This window comes from Anas platyrhynchos, chromosome Z (genome assembly GCF_047663525.1).
Source record: "Anas platyrhynchos isolate ZD024472 breed Pekin duck chromosome Z, IASCAAS_PekinDuck_T2T, whole genome shotgun sequence".
Taxonomy (NCBI): domain Eukaryota; kingdom Metazoa; phylum Chordata; class Aves; order Anseriformes; family Anatidae; genus Anas; species Anas platyrhynchos.
This window is the reverse complement of record NC_092621.1, coordinates 35,037,301-35,057,354: the sequence shown is the minus strand read 5'-3', so window position 1 is coordinate 35,057,354 and position 20,054 is coordinate 35,037,301. Positions and strand designations below refer to the sequence as shown.

Below are 20,054 nucleotides of genomic sequence, written 5' to 3'. Positions count from 1 at the left end.
ATTGTACATAATCTTTAGCAACAATTGCATGCAAAGGAAATTCCAGACTTCATCATTCTAGTACAGATATGCAACTTAGTAGCTTTCATTAAGAAAACAACAGAAAGCTGTACCTCAATAACCGCCAGAAACGGAGCCTTTATTCAAAGTCAATAAACCAGTGGAAAGGTTCCCACTGTTTGCCAGGGGCCCCAGTGAAGCTTTAAATCAAGAAATTGTGGATGACTAAGTTGAGGAACTATGGTCTTCCTGAGACCTTTCCATTGCACTTAGGTGCGTTTTCTCACAATTATTTAATGGTATTTTAACTTAAAAAAAAAAAAAAAAAAAAAGTAGTTCAGTTTGTTTTTACTTCATTTTTGGCAGATCTTCTATTTCCCCAAGGAAAATGCAGTGTGCCACCATCATAGCATTTTTGCTTGAGCTGTGATAAACCGAGGATGATAATTATCCATTTGGCATGAAAATAAGGGATCCCAAGACCCCAAATCAATTCACACATGTTGAATGCAACCACAGTGCTGTAGACATGCTGACTTTACAATATAACCAGGCTTCTAGTTTCCTTCACTTTAATCATTATCTGATGTGTGTATAACAATTCCAGCTGCTTCATGTGGACACTATTTAAATACCAGACTGCTAGGGAGGTGGAAAGAATGTTCCCTTTTTACTCAGTTGGCATCCAAATTTAAATTTGTGGAAGTAATGAGCTCAATATGCACAACAACAATGATAAAGAAAATCATTGCTATTGCTAATACAGAACTACTTTACTGGGGGGAAATAATAAAGCAACAAAATTAACATCTGTAAACAAATACAAGGAGAGAGAGAGAGAACAGTTCTGAGATAAGATTTTTTTTAAGCAATTCCCACTTGTAGCACACCACAATGAGCTAAAAGGTCACAAATAAGAATTTTTTAGTTTTTTTTGTCAGGCATGCAAAATTACCTCAATTCCACATTTGCTATCTATCAATTGCTATGTGAATCTGTAATTAACAACATGTGAAGATGATACTGTTGTAGGTTCCAACCGTAGAACACTCCTGTTAACTTTCAGTTTGAAAGAAAGAAAAAATGTTCATTGAGCGTATCCGTTTAAATAATTTCAGTTGTTCAAACGCTCAAAATACTGGAAGAGTTAAGATATTAGTTCCAACACAGACGGAAGCAGAAACAATATATCCTGAGATCTTGTAGATATTAAATACATTTTTAAAAATACATATCTTAAAATCATATTTTGGGGATAAATGTTAAGTCTAAAGGTAACCATCTGATGTATGTAAATGTACAAAGTAGAGATTAAATAAAGACTCTTTTTGACAGTCATCTTGTCTCTGGTAATACCTCCATATCCTTCTGGTAAGCCCTGGTAAGCTTCTGGATTTCATTTTCAGATTCTGTGGCACATACTTTCTCCTTCTCCCAGCACTGCTGTACATTCTGTAGCTCCATTTTTAAAGCTCCTATTAAAATCTCTTTGTCTGCACACTTAGTATGCAGATGATTTAACTCTTTATTGGCATCAGCCAGGTTATCCTGTGCTTCCTGTAGAACAGACACAGAACAGAAAAGTTGGTACCTTACTGCAGACCTCTGCATCTGAGGAAGTAAACATTCACATTGCCACGTGTTCAGAAGACTCCAGGCTAATCTGACTACATCTTGCCAATAATGGATTCTCAAAATTGACAACAGTCCTTTTCTGCATCTTAGAACTAGACAGCATCAGAAATCCATCTCAGAAAGTTAAAAACTCCATGGTACACTGACTTATCTTTTTGAATTCAAAATCCAGGTTATCTCCCCAAATGAGAATTCAGAAGTCATGAATGCAAATTATCCTCCGCAGAGTGAATTGGTCTTTGAGACAGTGAAAGATTTTTTTCATAAGTAAATCTTTGATCCATTACAGCCAGGTTGGTGGACAACAGAGCTACTGTGAACCACTATATTCTTTATCTGCATGGAAAAAAATAATAATTTGAGGACTCCCTTTGGAGGTTTGACCATGAATTGAAATTAATCATCAGAAATGGTCGTAAAGATCATGTTACCAATACCAAATCTCACAAGATAAAGAATTTATTAAACTATCCCTTATAAGACAAAAGATTGCTGACATATACATGCTTACCCTTCCTACAAGTACTGGACTTCCAGAACTGCTAAAGTTTGTTAAAGGTCAAAATAAAAGCATTGTTTCTTTTTCATACAACCATAGCTGCTTATATGGAAAATATAATAGTAAAGATGCTTCCAACTCATTAGACAATGACTTTTCTTCCTCTTAATGAAAATATTACAATATTAAAGCACCAGTAAGTTTCTAACAAATGTTTTCAGGGTGGATCTAGTTTTCAATCATTTATTAAATCTTATCACTCAAGATTTAAAGTGACTGTGTGCATACACAATCACTTAGTATGTACTACATACAAAGCAGCACCATCTGTGTGCAGAAAAAGCATTTTTGCTTGAAGAGTAGACGTATCTGTTGCAATAGGGTCTGCAAATAATAAAGCACCTAAGCTTTAAAAAGACCTTGTAACAGAAGCAGAAACCATAAGTGTCCTGAACATAAACTAGTTAGTAAAGAAAATTCACATCAGATGAAAGGATACGATGTTCAAGTATAAACGAATACGAAGATTTAATGAATGTTGCAGAAATATCTCTGACTAAATTGAAGTGATGAAGCAGTATATCGCCTGCAAAACAATCTGAGAAACATTGGGAGTAGAGACATTCTATTTTGGCAGTAATATAATACACTGCCAGTTGGAACATTTAAGTTTAACCATGACCTCAGGACTTCCTCACTCTCTTGGCCACTGATGTAACCAGACAGGACATTACAAAAGTGGTATGTTAGCCAAAAAAAAAAAAATCTCTTTATTCAAAAAGGTTTCTGAAATGTCTTTACTGGTATATCTTACTTTACCGGTAAAGTAATACAACTTTACCAGTAAGATATACCAGTTCCCAGGTATATCTTACTGGTATACCTACTGCACCTAATGCTTCATACATATATTGTCTGTTTTGATAAACAAAAACTAAGGATGGACATCTTTAGTAAAATCTCCGTTCACATAAACAGAGATAACGTTCTTTCCTAATTCTTAGTTTTCTTGATAAAAGTAGATGCAGTTAGTTAAGAAAAAAACTACTGAAAGTCTTCTCAATATAAAACAATACTTTGCAAATTGAAAAACAGATTTCAAATTATTTCAGAAGTGCAATCATTGAAATGTTCAGTTATGTAGACTCAGGTGGTAACCAGAATGAGATAGAATGACTTCACACAAGCTTCCAGAGTAACTAGTCTGCTCAACAGAATACAATGATTCAGAGACTTATTCAGATACGATGAAAAGATAACTTAAATCCAGATGGATACGTTTTGAAGAACTTTCAAATTTGATGTTAAGTTCATGAAACCATACCTTAAGGTCTTGACTTAAAGCATACATTTTCTCTTTGGATATCTCAAGTTCTTTTGTCATCTTTTCACACAAAGCCGTCATTTTCCCAAGCTGTAAAAAACACGGAGGTCAAAAACACTCTTACGGAAGACCTATATAATCACTTGAATATAAAGGAAGAATTTTGTATAATAAATTTGTTTTCAATTCCTTTGACAATATTTATACTCTCCACTATCTGAATAATGTGCTATTAAAAAAAAAAAAAAAAGAAGAAGAAGCCCTAAAAACTGTTTTATAGTGATTTACGATAAATAAATAGCAGTGACTAAATCCCAAACAGAGCCCATCATTAACTTTCCCATCAACTCTCAAAATATCTGACAAAAACATAGACTTTGAAGTGTGTTTAAAATGCAGTAAGTTCAAATTATGATTCGGGGAGTGGTTTGAGAAAACAAGCTTGCAAAGTCACTGGCCTTTTGCACAAAGTGTCCAGCTAAGAGAATAGTCTCTTGCTTTTTACTGAGTGCTGCCCAGCAGTCAGATACCAAGAAGCAGCAGTAATGATCCCAAGAGAGACGTGTGGACTTGTCAACTTTTTTGATTTTAGAAGCAACCACCTTAGTGCTCCATAATGACCACTAGCTTAACTTTCAGGAAAAAAAAAGATAATAACACATCGCTATAATCTTTGTTGTTGGTTACCTGATGATAAGGTTAGTTACACATTCATCTGAAATAAACCATCAAATAGATATGTACTACACTGAAGGCTACTGCTCACACCTGAACATTCAGGAACAACTCCTAAGTAAAATATCCCATTTACAAAATTTACAAATTACTCTGAATTTTTTGTTGTTGTTCAAATTCAGATCAGAAGACCTGGCAGAACCCTCAGAAATAATTATGGTAAATTGCAGACTGCAGTTGGAATATTTCCAGTCTTTTTATGGTTAGTAATGGTTTAGTAGCTGTTTCTCTCTCCCCAAGCATATTCTAGCCTCTGCACTAGAGCCTCTGCACATTCTGCACAGAAAGTCAAAAGCTTATTCTCCATCAAAAACAAAACACGCATACAACTTTCAGTCACACAAACAAACTGTATCACTTAATCTAGTCATTAACACAGTAAATTAAAGGTGACAAATTACAAGTTTACCAGTATATTTCACATGCCCACACAGGTGTACATGTATATTAATAATTCCATCAGTATGTGCAGTATTGTTGGAAATCTCACTACAAAAATAACCACTACATAATTACTCAAAACTAAACCGTTACTGCTGTGTATTAAAACATCCTATTTTTATTGCACAGTGCCCTTCATAGTCCCTTTGAGTTTTACTGTATTATTACAAACGGTTTTATTACTATACATATATAATATACAAAAAACAAAAGCAGTGTTATCTTTGGGGATGGGGTAATCAAGAAGGACAGAGCACTGCCCTTTCTGTGCACCATGAAGGTGCTCGGTGATCTCTGGCTCTGTATGACAACTTCAGGGTCAGTCACATGCAGTCCTACTGGGAAGTCTTGTGGCAGGTCATCAGTTGGTCCTGCTCTGCTTGCGATTTATTTTTCTTGACAGTTCATTCTTCTTTCTGTCAGAATACTCTCTTTGCTTTCTTAGCAGCCACCCCCTTGGTCTCCCCACTGCTGTCTCTGGCACGGTTTCACAACAAAGCACATCACTAAGCCAAAGCCTGCTGAGTCGACTTTTCAACTGTGCTGCACACCACGTGACACTCCTCCTCCCAAATAACAATTCGCTGTGGGTAATATGTTCCTAGTTACTCTGCAGCTTCCAGACTTGGGTCTCAGAAGAGTTTCATAATGACTATACACATCGGCTCTCTTATCTCACTGGGAGAGACCTAACAGTGCTTGCTGTTTACAAAAGTATAATTGTTTCCATGGTCACTTATTTTTGCGCCCACTGAACAAACTCAAAGGTCTTCCAGGAGACCATGCATTTTCCTGTAAGAGGGGCAAAGCTGATATACTTTTTTTTTTTTTTTTTTTTTTAATATTGTGAATGCCTAGCTAGACTATGCATTTATCAAAACAGAAGACAAAACCTAGAAATGAAAAACCAGTACTGGCATTTTTACAGTCTTACTACACCTTGGTCTTCTGTATTTGCCAATGTTATCCAAAGATAAGCTAATTAAAATTTTGTACAGAAAAGCTTTAACAAAGTGTAGTTAACTTCTCTCTACAGCCTTTAAAGCTACAAATTCATAAAACATTTAAACCCAAGAGGATTAATTTAATCACATTAGCAATACAAATGAGAAAATAAATGCAAGATTGTGACTTTTCAGACAGTAAAATAAAAGGTCAGTAGAACTGCATGAAAAGCTTTTCTTTTTTTTCATGGGTAAGACTCCAAAATTGAAATGTATCAATTGCCATCTTAGGTATCTTAAGGAAAGTACTGTCAAGGTACTATTTTACTTCAAAGACTGCAAAACACCATCAAAAAGTAGAGACTTCATCATAAACACACTCATCTCAGAAAATTATGCCACTTTTTAAATATACAAGGGAAATCATATTTGCATATCTGATACAAATGACTGTTGAGTCTTAAGTGGTATTTAGGAGTACTGTAGTATACACTGCCCGAACTCTTACATCTTGTCTTCTTTTAACTGAAATCCTAGATATGGAAGACCTATTTCCATGAATGATTATTGAAAATAATAAGCCCAAAAAATTAAAAAAAAAAAAAAAAGTGGGAAAAAAAAACTCTTTTCCCCGCCCCCCCAAATATAAGTGAAACTTTACCATAGGGCAAGCTTAGAGAAATAGTAGTGACAGAGGCTATTTCTTTTCGTATATGTGAAGCTGTCAGCTCAACATTCCCTCTCTTCTGACCTTTGTTACAAGCAAAGCGTATGTACTGCTGCAGGCTGAAGGCAATACATATAGAGCCAAACAGTGCAAGTGTTACCTCATTAGACGTATCTTCCAGCTTGTTCTGGTAAGCTGTCAAGGTACAACTCAAAGTCTCAAGGACAGAGAAGCTTGAAGGTTTATCTTTGTCCTTACAAGTGCCTAAAGAAAAATAGAGAATGAAAATTAAGCCCATAAAGCCACAGAGAGAAAACTACTCGCACTGGATGAGAAATATTAAAATTAGTTAGGGCTTCAGTGACAATACAAAACACTGAAGCCTTGCTTTCCACAAAAGATAAAGCTGAATAGCCATACTTTCATAGCAAATACAGCTGAAAGACATTTGTATAAAAGTTTTAATACAAGATACAGGACTGTAAATTCTGGATTACATTTTTACCTAATGTATTTGGTATGCAGTCTCATATATAATTTCTACAGTGGTCAAAACTGTGTCATTCAGTCAGACCAGCCAACATTAAAACCACACAATAACACACTTTGAAAAACACATTGCCTGAAAGTTAAGTATGTTACACTTTTCTTGACATTATTTTGCTGTTGTGACTAAGCATGCAAATTATAATGTAGTACTTCATTTACTCAAAGCTTTACTGAGCCAAAGATCACATGACTATATTATGCTTGGAGAGGTCTTAAAAACCTTTTAAATGATCTTGAATTTCATTCCAAAGGAAATAATAAAAAAAAAAAAATATTATCTGTCTGCAGAGTCCTACATAATGTTTCAATTATAAATCTTCAAGCTGATATATCCATTATATACACACTATACTTATTTATTAAACTTTTAGATAGAGACTTCTGATCTGGTTGCCTTAATTAGGGACATATGAACAAGTCTGAACATTCCAAAGCCTGTAGTACAATGTGCTAAGAAAGCAAAACAACCCTATATTGATCAAGAGGTCACAAGATGTCAGCTGATATTAAATTTCCCAGAAAAACGTACTCGTTTTTTCTGGTGTTACAGCAAAATAGCAAGTTATTGACAGATTCCTCTTCTCAGCTTTGTTTATATTAGTATGCAACTTTTATAAATCCATTTTGTAACAAATGATAACATCACCTTTTCCTCAAGCCTTAGAGATAAGAATGTACAGGGCTTTTCCCTATTACCCACTGCATGAATATTTTGAAGCGATCCTATTGTACAGAAAAAAAGAAAAAAAAAAAAAAGTACTATTCTTCTACACTTCTAGCTCCAAGAAAGCTGTTATGAGTAATGTGCAATTATCATCAGTTTTCCCAGAATGGCTCATAAAGTCAAATCAGATACTAAATACTAAGTCTTTTAATTGGGACAGTCTCAGTCCTGAATGAAATTTTGTCAGTCAGAGAAGGTGTCCTTACAGACTTCCAAGTTGTTACATTTTTATTTTTTTTATATAATTCTATGGTTAGTATTATCTAATTAGTATGACATTCTAAAAAATGAGACATCCTGTATGCCACACATAACACTATTGTTAGTGGAAAACCTGCACACACATGCAAGTTAGAAAATACTGCCAACATCCATTCTGAAAATTTAAGTTTTAAATTAATACTGCCAACATCCATTCTGAAAATTTAAGTTTTAAATTAATTACTGACTTCTTTCCCAGCCCTTCAATGCCAGAAAGCATAGAGTATGGCTGAGTACTATTCAGATTGGACACTAACTTTTCTATTCAACTTGCTGGCCGGCTGTTTCTGTCAAAGTTATGCCTAGAAAAACCAATTACAGTTTTGTAAATTTGTTTTCAGTCTCAGGAGCATAATCTGCCCTACAGCATAAAAGTGAACTTAGAAAGAATGCACGTAAAAGTGAATTTAAAAATAAGGCACATCTCTAGGACAGAATGCTGCTCTGTCTTATCAGGTACCTCCAGTGGACAGCTACATGTATTTTCCACAGGTTCTAACCATCTACAGAGTCAGGGAAAAGCAACATCTTCTCAATGGGAGTCCAGTGCCCTGACTCAAAACTCAGAGTCTTAGAACTGTCCCAGATGGCAATTTAATACACTTACAATCATTCTGAGAAAAAAATCATAAAATCTGACCTTTTGTGAGAAGTTCAGATTTTAGACATAAGTAACAGATCTGTAACACCTTACAGTACTGCCGTTTTACCATAGCTAAAGTTAAGGATGCACAGGACTCCAGGGCTGTCTTTTCAATTACAAAAGCAATTTTATTTTTTGTAGGAACACTTAGCAGTGAACCTGCACAGAAAAAAAATAAATAAATAAATAAAATAAAAATACTGTTATTCCCTACTTCTAGCTCCAAAGAAGCTGTAACATGGAGTTATCATCAATTTAAAATAATAGCCATTAAGTCAATCTAGCAGTTGTCTTCCAATCCATATTTTTCATCAAGCTGTCTAAAAAATGTATCTTCATTTCTGAAGTCCCAACCTCCAGTGCTGTCCCTAAAACATGCCTTTGAACTTAATTTACATCATGGTTGCCAAGAACAGACTTTTGCCAGTAAACTTTCCATCCTGGCATTCTTTGCCTTTGCTGCAACCTTATTTTCTAGGCAGCCCAGCTTGCCAACAGAAATACCAGATTCCACCTTCCTGCATTAGCTGAAAACAAGCCTACAGCTTTAATACTGGCCAAATGTTGTCTGTTTCCATACAGCTATGCAGGAGACATGCAACATAATCCAAACGGCACTCTCTTGCTGGAGAGGCCCTACTTAGCAACAAGGGGGAAAACAATACTTGAAGCATTTGCCCAGTATCACCTAAGAGTTTTGGGGAAAAATCTGGGGAAAATGCCAGGTTCAACATGACTCTGACAGAAGGTAAAAAGATGAGTAAACTACTCTTTCAGTCTTTCAGCTTATTCAAACAGCTAAAACTCTTATCTCTTTATACTTAATTCACAATTTTCTTTTTTTTTTTTTCAGATTACTGCAACTTTTTTTTTTCTTTTTTGCTTAAAATGAAGACAAATTTCCCTGAGCTCACATCCTACAGGTGAAAAACTGCAAAATATGACAAACTGAATATGAACAAACTGAAATCATGCAAATTGGCCAGTAACAGTAACAATGCTGTGGAATATTTATAAAGGTCACTTAAAAAGAGGAAGATGTAGATTGTGCTTCTTAGTTTGGAATCTATAAAGATTTATTTTGTTTTAATTTCTTTCAATCTGACAAATATAAAGTCTTCTTCTCTTCCTGGATAGCTCCAAAAGCACAGCAACTATCAGCACTTAAATGAAGGGTCTGGAGCCTTTATATTGACAGATTTTTAAGGCCACTTTTTTGACCACTGGAATTGAAAGTTTAAAGAAAAAAAATCAAAACAAGGAAGATTGTCCAGTCAACTGTAGCTCATGTAGCATCAATTCCCCACTTCTGCTAATTAAACTATGAAAATTTACCAATGATTTTGACTTTTACTGGCATCAAGGTGTATCCATTTCAAATAAGACATTTTTCTTGAAAAATGATATTGTTACATAATAAATTCCTAAGAGTAACACATTAAGCTGAGAGCATTAAAAATGTTAAGTTTCACACTTTAAAAGCATACTGAACATGTAGAACAAATATATTCGTCAACATCCACTTCAGTATTAAAGACTCAATCTACAGCAGTGCTAAATTTGACTTTCTTCCACAACTAAGCCTCTACAGAGACACTGAAGCTTAAAAAAAGATCCCTTTAAATAAGATCTTTGGAAGTTTACCTCAAACAACAAAAGCAAATTAATACTGAAGTTACCAAATCCCTAATAAGATAGAAACAGGTTAAAGCTGTTCTCTGTGAAGTTTATCACAAGGGAGAACAGAAAACCTACCCAAAAGACAATTACTGCTTTGGAACTGCACTTTGGCAGCAGCATCCAGCTCCCTCCAGAATTGCAGTATCCCCTCTGGGCATGTGGAACTTTTCAAGATTGAGGAAAACATACAGATTTGAAGAGCTTTTCAGTCTGACATATCTGCAGTAAACCTATAGGTATTACCCACAGGAATTACACTTACAATTACAGAATAAGACTGATACCAGCTCCCAAATAAAAGTTATATAGCCCATATGAAGAAATCAATTTATCACATACGCAAGGCTAGGCCTTTGAGAACAACAGAATTTCTAGGAAGTTCCTTTACTCTATTTTAACAGTACTAGGCCTTAAAAAAATCTTAATTTATATGTGTATCTTTCCCTAAAGATGTTATACCACCTTTTATGTCTACTGGTGCTAAACATTGCAGAAACTTGTCATCACAATTTAAATCAAATAAATTAATTTGCCCTTTAAGAAACTTTTGATCTGTTTTTGTTTTGTTTCGTTTGTTGTTGTTGTTGTTGTTGTTTCCAGTTTATTTGCTCTGTAAACTGGAAGCTTTTTGTGTCTAGCATATGACTTTCTAACAGAAATCACATGGAGAATTTTTCATATACATAGCGTTAAATGAACATTTCAAATGAGAAAAGTGTATTGTTTTCACCCTTTAAAAAAGATCACAAGCTTTTATGTTAAAATTCTGTTTGTTAGCCACAATTTCAAATGTTTATGCACGCAGCAGTTTGTTGACTGACAACTACTAACTTGCAATTCATTATAATTAGAAGAGAAAAATAATTGTATTAGATCAAATGAATGCAATGAATGCAATACAATACTAGTGCACACTCAACAGCAAAAAGTATTGTGTTATATCATGTGTCCTACACAACCTTTTTGAATATATGACCTTTAAGTTGCTGAAGGTTGCCTGAGAATTTGGCTCAGTTCAGGCAAAACATCTGTTCCCTTTGCAGGTATACTGTAAGGACTTTTTTCTCAGTTGGATTTAGAGCACAGCAAGTGAGCCCTTTTCTGACCGATCATATACACCCCAGCATTTGTAAATCAAGCTCTGGGCTGACAACAGCAGGTCCACATTCCGTCACCCTTTCTCAGCTAGGAAGGCCATTTGACTGCTGTGAGAACTGCTCTTATCATGTCATCAAATCAAAGCATGTTGAGAAGAGGGAATGCAAGAGGCATCTGCAGAATTCCCACAATGTAGTGACTTTGGAACATTGACAGATGCATCTGTCATTTTATACCTTCAACTAACCTGCTGTCCGCTGGCCTGACATAGCAAAGCTGTCCAAGAGTAACTCCAGCTCTCTCATGTTGTTTTCATACGTCTCTGTTAGAAAGACCTGGTGTTTCTTGGCCTTTATTTGACAGGAGAGACAGACAGGAGAAGAGGGGGAAAAAGAAATCCATTAAAATAGTAAACATAAGCAATACAGATCATGGTATTTTTATTGTCTTTTACATTTAGATTCATGTTATACTTTTAACACTTCTTTTCCTGAGTCAAATGAGCTAATACCACAAATAATTAACAGGGTTTCATGGAAACTTGAAACACATTTAAAATAGAAGATAAGGCTTCAGGTAATCAAAATAAAAATAAGAATTGGTCTAGAAGATCTTCTGCTTTAAAAATATCTTAATGAATGATGCTGCCCATGAAGCAATATGCAAGCAATGAAATCTATTGTTATACCCTACAAGGGCATCCAGAAAGACACCAAACTACTGGCAGACAGTCTAGAAATTCATGATTTGGCACTCTGTCAAATCCCACACCTATTCTCATTGCAAACCTGCCTACTTCAATTGTTAATATTTTCCAAGCTTGATAGTTATTTCCTCAACCTCAGAAACTTCTCCCTATGAATGGAATGTAAAGCAGCAGAGCCTTTCAGCTTCTAGCATTGAATTTTCTTAAAGAAAGCTGTTAAGTGCAGCTTATGTTCAAATTAAAACACTTTTTATATTGAGGGTAGAACGGTATTATAGCAGAGTTTTTAATCAATGCAATAATATAGACTGTATCATATAATTCTTTCAATTTATATCCAATATTAAAACTTGCAGGTTTCAAAGACTGCTATTACAGATGCTTCTGTAAATCCAGACAAGACCAACATCCTGTTGGACATACGTAGCTTTGACTTCTAAAAAGAAAAGTATAGTTTTAGATGATCATTGACAAAGTGTGTTACAACTCACAAGTTTAAAAAAAAAAAAGAGTAAACTAGATTTAAATTTTTTTCATAATTTTCTTATAACTAGGTTTATGTTCAAAGATGTCAAAGGTTATGTTCAAAGATGTTATGTTCAAACTAATTATTTTTAATTATTCAGTTTTATTCTAAATTCTAATACTTATTTGACTGATTTCCACTTCTACTTTGTTATGGACGTTTACCCTCTTTGCACTGAGAAAAATCCTACTGTTTTGTATCATATCTATAAACTATTGCTTTAATTATGCTTCACTGCACATGTAAAGACCCAGTCAATTTCTTAAGTGTGGGAAACATCCTCCCTAAGAAAACTGCTACTGCTACATACTGGTAGTGTATAACTGGCAGGCAAAAAAAAAAAAAAAAAAGAAAGACTTATTTAATTCTCTGCAGTGTTCTTCACTACTCAGTTTAAATATTTTATAAATTTGCTTTGCTCTTTCAATTTTAATTATATGTACTGTATATCAACTAATATATTATTCATGTGTGTATTTCAATGTTAGGTCCCCTGTAGCATTTACACGCCTTTCCTTGTGTGAGTTTGTACTACACTTCATAAAGAATTTCCAAACCACTTCTATATATTTAAAAATAAGAAAGTTTTAATTTTTAGTCTATAAAATTTTCTATGTAGAGAGAGATTGTATTTGCTGAAATCCAGTAAAAATAGTTTACAGGATGCAAATATAGTAAATTCATTACTGTCCTGTACTGATATAATCTCAGAGACCTCAGTTATTACAGATAAGTTAACAACATGATCAGATCATTGTAGAATAAACATTCTTTTTTATATAAAGCACTCCAGCACAGACAAAAGCAAACTAAATCTTCCCAGAAAAACCCTTTCCCATGAAAAATTCAAATGTGAGAATTCTTTTTCTCTATCCTAATCCAATTTTTTCATTTGGTTTAGTTAATTTACCACAATTTAAACAGTATATTGCAGTTTATTTAGTCTTCACTACTGTTCTGTGCTTTATTTGCTAACTGCATCCATACTCTCTAAACCAATTTCAGTCTCTGTTTTTCAACAGCAATAAAGATCAAAGCAAAATTCTTTAGACTAGCCAGTTTCTCCACACTTCTGCTGCAAAAAGAACTGTATCCTTCCTTTCTAACTCCCATTTTCAATCACTCTCTCCCATTATTAGAAATGAATACTGTGAACTACAGCGTAGGAAATCCAGCCACTGGATAAGAGTACAAAAGGGTCTGAACATATCGATCTAACTTCTTATGTCTCACTGACAGGTACCTAATAAGAATGCGTAGAGTCATAAAATCATGGAATAATTTAAACTGACAGGATCTCTGGAGGTCACCTGGACCCACTCCCCACTCAAAGCAGGGCCATGCTTGAAGTCAGGTTAGGTTGCTCAGAGCACTGTCCAGTCAAGTTTGGAGTATCCTCAAGGACAGAGATTCGACAACCCCTCCAGGCAACCTGTTCCAATAGCTCACAATCCTCACTGTGAAGTGTTTTTTGTTGTGTGTGTTTTTTGTTTTGTTTTTTTTTTCCCCTTACAGGTAGTTAGAATTTCCCTTTCTAAAACTTCTGTTTGCTCTCATACTTGCACTGCACAAATCTAACGAGAGCATAGCTCAGTCTTCTCCAAAAGCACCCATCTGATAGTTCATGGCAGTAGCTGTAACTTCCTTAGTTTTCTTTTCTTCAAGACGAACAAACACAGAGAGCATATATAACTCTGCTTTGAAAGGGGAAATGGAGTCCACTAGAGTGTAGAAGTCAAATATAATCAGTTGCAGCTGCTGAAAGATCTCTGCCAGATCCAACTATTCGAGCAGATGAGATTACTTCTCTTCCAGCACCTCCATCCATCATCACGTTTGCGTTAGGGGATGTCATGCCTGTGTGAATACTTGTATGAACGTTCCCTAGATTACTTCAAAAGGGAAATTAGGTGACAAAGTGCTAAAGCCTTTACATAAGGATGGTTTGCTTCCCAGTCCTTATGAGGTGAAAGACCACTTGTAAAGTAAGCCTTTTGCTGACTTTTCTTCACTTCATGCTGATCAGGAGTGACCATCCTTGAGCTTGGAGGTGATCTTTGAAAATCAAAGGCAACAGAAAACCTCCAAGAACGAACAAGGACCTCCCAGGTAAATTCAAATACATAAAGAAAGCACACAAAAGGTGGAAGTGGGGACGGGTGACCTGGAAGAAATACAGAGACACTGTCAAAGCATAGAGGACTGAGCTTAGAAAAGCTAAAATCCACCTAGACTTGAATCTAGCAAGGCATAAAAAAGGCAGAAGTAAAGGTATCTTCACACAAATCCCTAGCAAAAGGAACACTGGGCAAAATGTGGGCCTGCTACTGACTGGGGAAGGAGATCTGGTGATGAGGACCCAAGAAAGGCCTTCTCGACGCCTTGTTCACCTCGGTGCACAAGACCTGCCTTCATGAATCTCAGTTCCCCGAGATCAGTTGTAAAGCCTGGACCAAGATGATTTACACTCAGTGGTGGAAGACCAGGTTAGGAAACGTTTGAACAAACTGAATGCACACATACCTGTGGGACCAGATGGCATGAGAGATGGCAAGAGCTGAGCAAGTAGGCCAATGTTATTGTCAGGCCACTTTAAACTGTCTTTGAAATACCTTGGTGATCATGGGAGGTTCCCAAGGACTGCAAGAAAGCAAAGATCACTCCTGTACTCAGAAAGGGCAGGACAGAGGATCCAGGGAACTTCAGGCAAGTTGGCCTCACACTGATCCTTGAGAAGGTGATAAATAAGTAATTCGGGAAACCATTTCCATATACATGAAGGACAAGAAGGTGATCAGTAGTACTGAACATGGACATACAAAGACGAAATCCAGCTTAACTAACCTGACAGCCTTCGACAGTGAGACAAATGTCTTCAAGGTTGAGGGGAAACGTCATGTCATTTATATTGACTTTAGTAAGTCTTTAGACATTGCCTCCCATAACATCATCATAGACAAAGTGATGAAATATTGGATAGATAACTGTACAATGAGAAAGATTTTAAACCGTCTTGTGGGGCTGTAAGCAGGCAAAGGGTTGTGAGCAGTGGCACAAAGCTGGTGTGGCTGGTATCCCAGTGGAGTCAGAAGTAGAGCTGATGCTGTCTAACATCTTCATTAATGACTGGGATGATGGTCAGAGTGCACCCTCAGCAGGTTTTCAGTAGAAAAGTGGAAGAATTGACTGAATCACCAGATGAATTTTGCTACCATTTAAAAGGCCCTGCAGCTACTGGAGAAATGGGCCAACAGGAACATTAGGAAGTGCAAGAAAAGGTTAAGTGCAAAGTCCTGCACCTGGGGAAGATGCACTTCCACATGGCAGCACAGACTGGAAACCAACTTGTGGTCAAGTGACCATGAGATAGCAATGTGTGTTCGAGGCAAAGAAGGCCACCAGTATCCTGGGCTGCACTACAAAGCCGTCACCAGCAAGTTGAGGGGAAGTGATACCTTCCCCTCTACTCAGCCCTGAGTCTGAGTAGAAAAAGACAAAGGGCCAAAGATGACACAGGGACTGGTAAAACTGTAATACAAGGAGAGGCAAAGAGAGCTGGGACTGTTTATCCTAGAGAGGAGAAGGCTCAGGTGGACTTACAATGTATGTAAGCACCTGACGAGAAGATGTGGAGAAAAGGAAGCCAGACTCCTCTGTGGCGCTCAGTCACTGGACAAGAGGCAATATACACAAACTAAACTACAAGAAATTCCATTTATATACAATAAAAAAAAAATTTACTGTGAGGATGGTCATACACTAGAACAGACTGTCCAAAGTCATTGTGTAGCTTCAGTCCTTGGAGATATTCAAAATCCAGCTGGATACAGTACTGAAAAACCTATTGTAGCTGACCTTGCTCTGAACAGGGGGTGGATTAGATGATCTCCAGTGATGCCTGCCAGCATCAGTGACTCTGCCATTCTGTGTGATTATTCTGAAAGGAAGGTACCCACAGGGAAAAATGAAAGGATAGTCTGGTTGAAGCAAATAATACTTCCACTATCATGCCTAATTTCAAAAAGCCCAAGTGCATGCATGAAAATCACTTGAGAATTTTAAATTCTCCAAACTTATATTGAGTATTTCCTATCCCTCCCAAACACAATTCTCCCCCTCCAAAATATTCAGATTGGGAGGCTAGAAACCAAATAATATGGCAGCAAAATCACACTTACTGAACTCAGAATATATGCTGGATTATAGCCCCTTTCCCAAGTCAAACCTCATATCATTAAGAAGGCTCTTAGTATTGCACAACATCTCTTGAGAACAGAAGAGGTTCTGGCAGAAGAATGTATTTCACTATATATTTACATAAACATCTAAAAACACAAGTGCGTTTTTCAAGACATTAAATAGAAGCCAAGTATTTTTTATTACAAGTATTGTAGGCTCCAACCAGGGGAAAATTCTTCCAAATGCTACAAATCTTTAAGTAAGAATAACTGGAACTATTAGGAAAACCTACTACTTGTATAAATTATTTCACCCACCAACAGAATTACAATAACCTTTCAGAGGCAGGCTATTTGCACTTATCTGGGCAACTCCCTACCACCACGGTTGCAGAGGTACTCTCATCTACAGTCTCCTATTTTGGTATCATTCCATCACCTGCTCCAGAACCAAAATTAAGTCCCATTGTTTGTTTGTTTGTTTGTTTTTGTTTGTTTTCTTTTTTGATTTATGTTGTGGTCTTTGTTTTTAGGATTTTCTAAGAGTGAACTCTGATGTTGAACAAAGTAAACATAAACCCTATTATACACGGTTCAAGAAGAGCCCATGTGACCTGATTCTGCAAATGTGTGCATATCAAGCTCAATACTACTTAAGAATAAACATGTAGGCAGGAGTCTGAGGCTCTTTCAAAAATAACTAAACAAAAACTCCAGATTATCAAACAAGGAACTGGGGTCCTGCCCTGCAATCTATTGCCATTATTCCATGAGGGATCTTCTCAGGAGCACTGCCTGTTTTATTTCCAGTTGCAGGGATTTTCTGTGTGGCTCTACTGCAAACAGACTAATTCAGTCACTTAGTGAGCAGTCCAAGTGAAATCCATTGATGTCAGAGCATGTGCCAAAGCTAGACATAGCAACACAGTCACTAAGAAGCAGCGTGTTCAGCTACTCCTTGAAAAGCATTTGGGTAAATGCTTTATAAAATAATCAGAATGCAGTGACCAAGCATGACCAAAGCAAATCAGTTACAGAACTAGCTCCAGAAGGCTGCTCCACAGTAAACAAAAAATTGGTTTTACCTGAGTGATGTTCTGTGTTGCAGGACAGTGGCACAATTTTTTTAGCAACCAAGCATGAACTATATCAAAAACAAAACAATTCCTCCAATCCCCAACAATATAGTTCTTTAGGCTACTCTTTATTTTTGTTCAAGTTAAGTAGCTATTAAATACTTCACATTTTATTTATTTTCTCGTATTAGCTAAAATTTTTGAAAGTTTGTAGAGCAGTCTTTAAAACATGCCTGGCCATGGGTAAATTAAATACAATTTCTCAAGAGATTTTGTGCCTCAGTTTTAATAACCTAATAAATAACCTAATAGTTTTAATAAGTTTTAATAACCTAATTAATAAATTCATCAAAAATGCTCAAGTTTTAAAAAGAACAATTGTAGTTTTCTAAAGAGAAGTTTGCAACAACCTTTTGGTAGAAGAGAATTTTGTAAGAGTTTCTCTTCAGGCTTTTTTGGTTGTTTAAGTCAGGTGTGTTTTTTTCAAAAATTGGCAACTTCAAAAGCACTTCTCAGATGCCTGTCTTCAAACACTGGGACATCACAGTTTGAGTGACATCTCCAGAATAACTTATGAAATTGATTTCTTTGTAGAAGATCATTTAAACATATGCTTGTCATCAATGGGATTTATCAAACTGATTGGTCTTCTTAAACTGGGACAACAACAGAAGAAGGAACACTTGAGTTAAGGCAAGTAAAACAAGAACACAAAAGAAGGTGATACAGCATTTAACAATCCTTAGCACAAAATTAATGAAGACTGGGCCTCTGTCTTCTGTGTTGCTTTTTTTGTTTGTTTGTGTTTAATTGAAACAAAAAACTGTTCACAGTTAATCTTTGCCACTGAGTACGAGATCCTATTCCACAGAATTTGTAGAACAATCATAATATTTAGGGTGTTTTATTGTCTGTTCAATAGATAGTTGAGAGACTACTACTAAACAACAACAGTTATTGCCAATGTACATGAACTAGATTCTCAAATACTCCTGTCCTGACTTTCAGCTTGCAATAACCTACAGGGCTATTACAGACAGCCTAAATATATACACCACATGACTGCATGCATGACTGGAAGGGAAAGATTTATATGCCACAAGGCAAAAGAGTCTGGGTGTAATCTATTACACTACTTATACACTAATTATACAATTATACTACTCCTGATAGTGTCTATACAAGGGGGAGGAAATGAATACACAATACATCCAGATTAAAGAAATTTACACTAAAATACACTATTCTTAATGACTGCAATTTCCTAATATACATTCTGGTGAATTGGCAAGTTCCCCAAATTTCAATATACATTTCTCATAAAATAAAGGTTCAACATCTCCCTCTTGTCTGGTACTAAGAATTAGTACTCATCCACTACTAGGTGCCAGAAATGTAAATACCCTGAGTAACTTTAAAACCTATTCAAGACACCGCTTATTCTTTCCATGGGGCAGGAATACAGCTGGGACTGTTTCAATTTAAAACAAGATCTGAATCACAATGGCCATTCTTCCAAATTCCTGTTCTTCAAGCTAAAATTTTTAAAAACCCTAGCTGGAAATAATGACAAGCTTGAGACCAATTTCCTCAGTAAAAACACAATGGAAATCTTGAGAGCCTGCTCATGCTGAACACTCATAAGCAGTTTTGTTTGATACCAACAGATTCTATCACATTTGATCCATGCAAATTTCTGGCAAACTTCTGCCACATGCTGATATTTAAAATTAAAAGCAGTGTAACTACTTTACTATACATTCAACTGAGCCATAAAAAAAAAAAAAATGTTCTTTTTGATATAAAAAGTTTCCAAAGAATGTATTTGGTCCCTTCGTTAAGTCTGTTTCTCTAAAAACAAACAGCCTTCACTGGTTTGATTATATTTCCCAAAACATTTTACAAACAAAAATGTTAACCTGTATTATAGCAGTATAGTGAGAAACAAATATAAGATTATGAGACTGGAGTGGAAAGGACAGGATGTCTAACGGTAGTATAAAACATAGGAAAGTAATGAACAGATCAAGACAGCAGGATCGGAAAATGAAGGGATGAGAACACATTTCAACACAATTTTAGTATGTGTCTGATAATGTGAATGCATGTGAAATGCTATCTACATGTATACTCAGTTTTTGCTAGAGACTTCTGCTTTTACATTTCTGGGAAAAAAAAAAAAAAAAAAAAAAAAAGTTGCCCAGACTGAATAAACAAGACCACACACAGCCACTCCTGCTTCTCAAACAAATACAGCAAGTCTTCAGGAAAAATACAAAGCCATCCAAGGTGATAAAAACCTAAACCCAGAGGGAACCATTAATGCAACTCCACAGAAAATGAGTGTTTTTATTACCTGTTCAAGACA

The 20,054-nt window shown here is 35.9% G+C and overlaps 1 protein-coding gene across 16 annotated transcripts in view; it reads right to left on the bottom strand.

The window, feature by feature from the left end:
- CCDC171 (coiled-coil domain containing 171) overlaps positions 1 to 20,054 on the bottom strand; it is a 177,926-nt gene that overhangs the window by 107,890 nt on the left and 49,982 nt on the right. For all 16 annotated transcript variants that reach the window (XR_005261634.2, XR_005261635.2, XR_005261633.2 and 13 more), the window contains 4 exons: positions 11,448 to 11,550; positions 6,406 to 6,509; positions 3,459 to 3,548; positions 1,357 to 1,557 (listed from right to left, as the gene is read on the bottom strand). Coding sequence is in view for 9 of the 16 variants with exons in the window: in XM_072030879.1 (XP_071886980.1) it covers positions 1,357 to 1,557; positions 3,459 to 3,548; positions 6,406 to 6,509; positions 11,448 to 11,550 (498 nt within the window). In the remaining 7 variants the exon portion in view is untranslated. The remainder of the gene's footprint in view (positions 1 to 1,356; positions 1,558 to 3,458; positions 3,549 to 6,405; positions 6,510 to 11,447; positions 11,551 to 20,054) is intronic.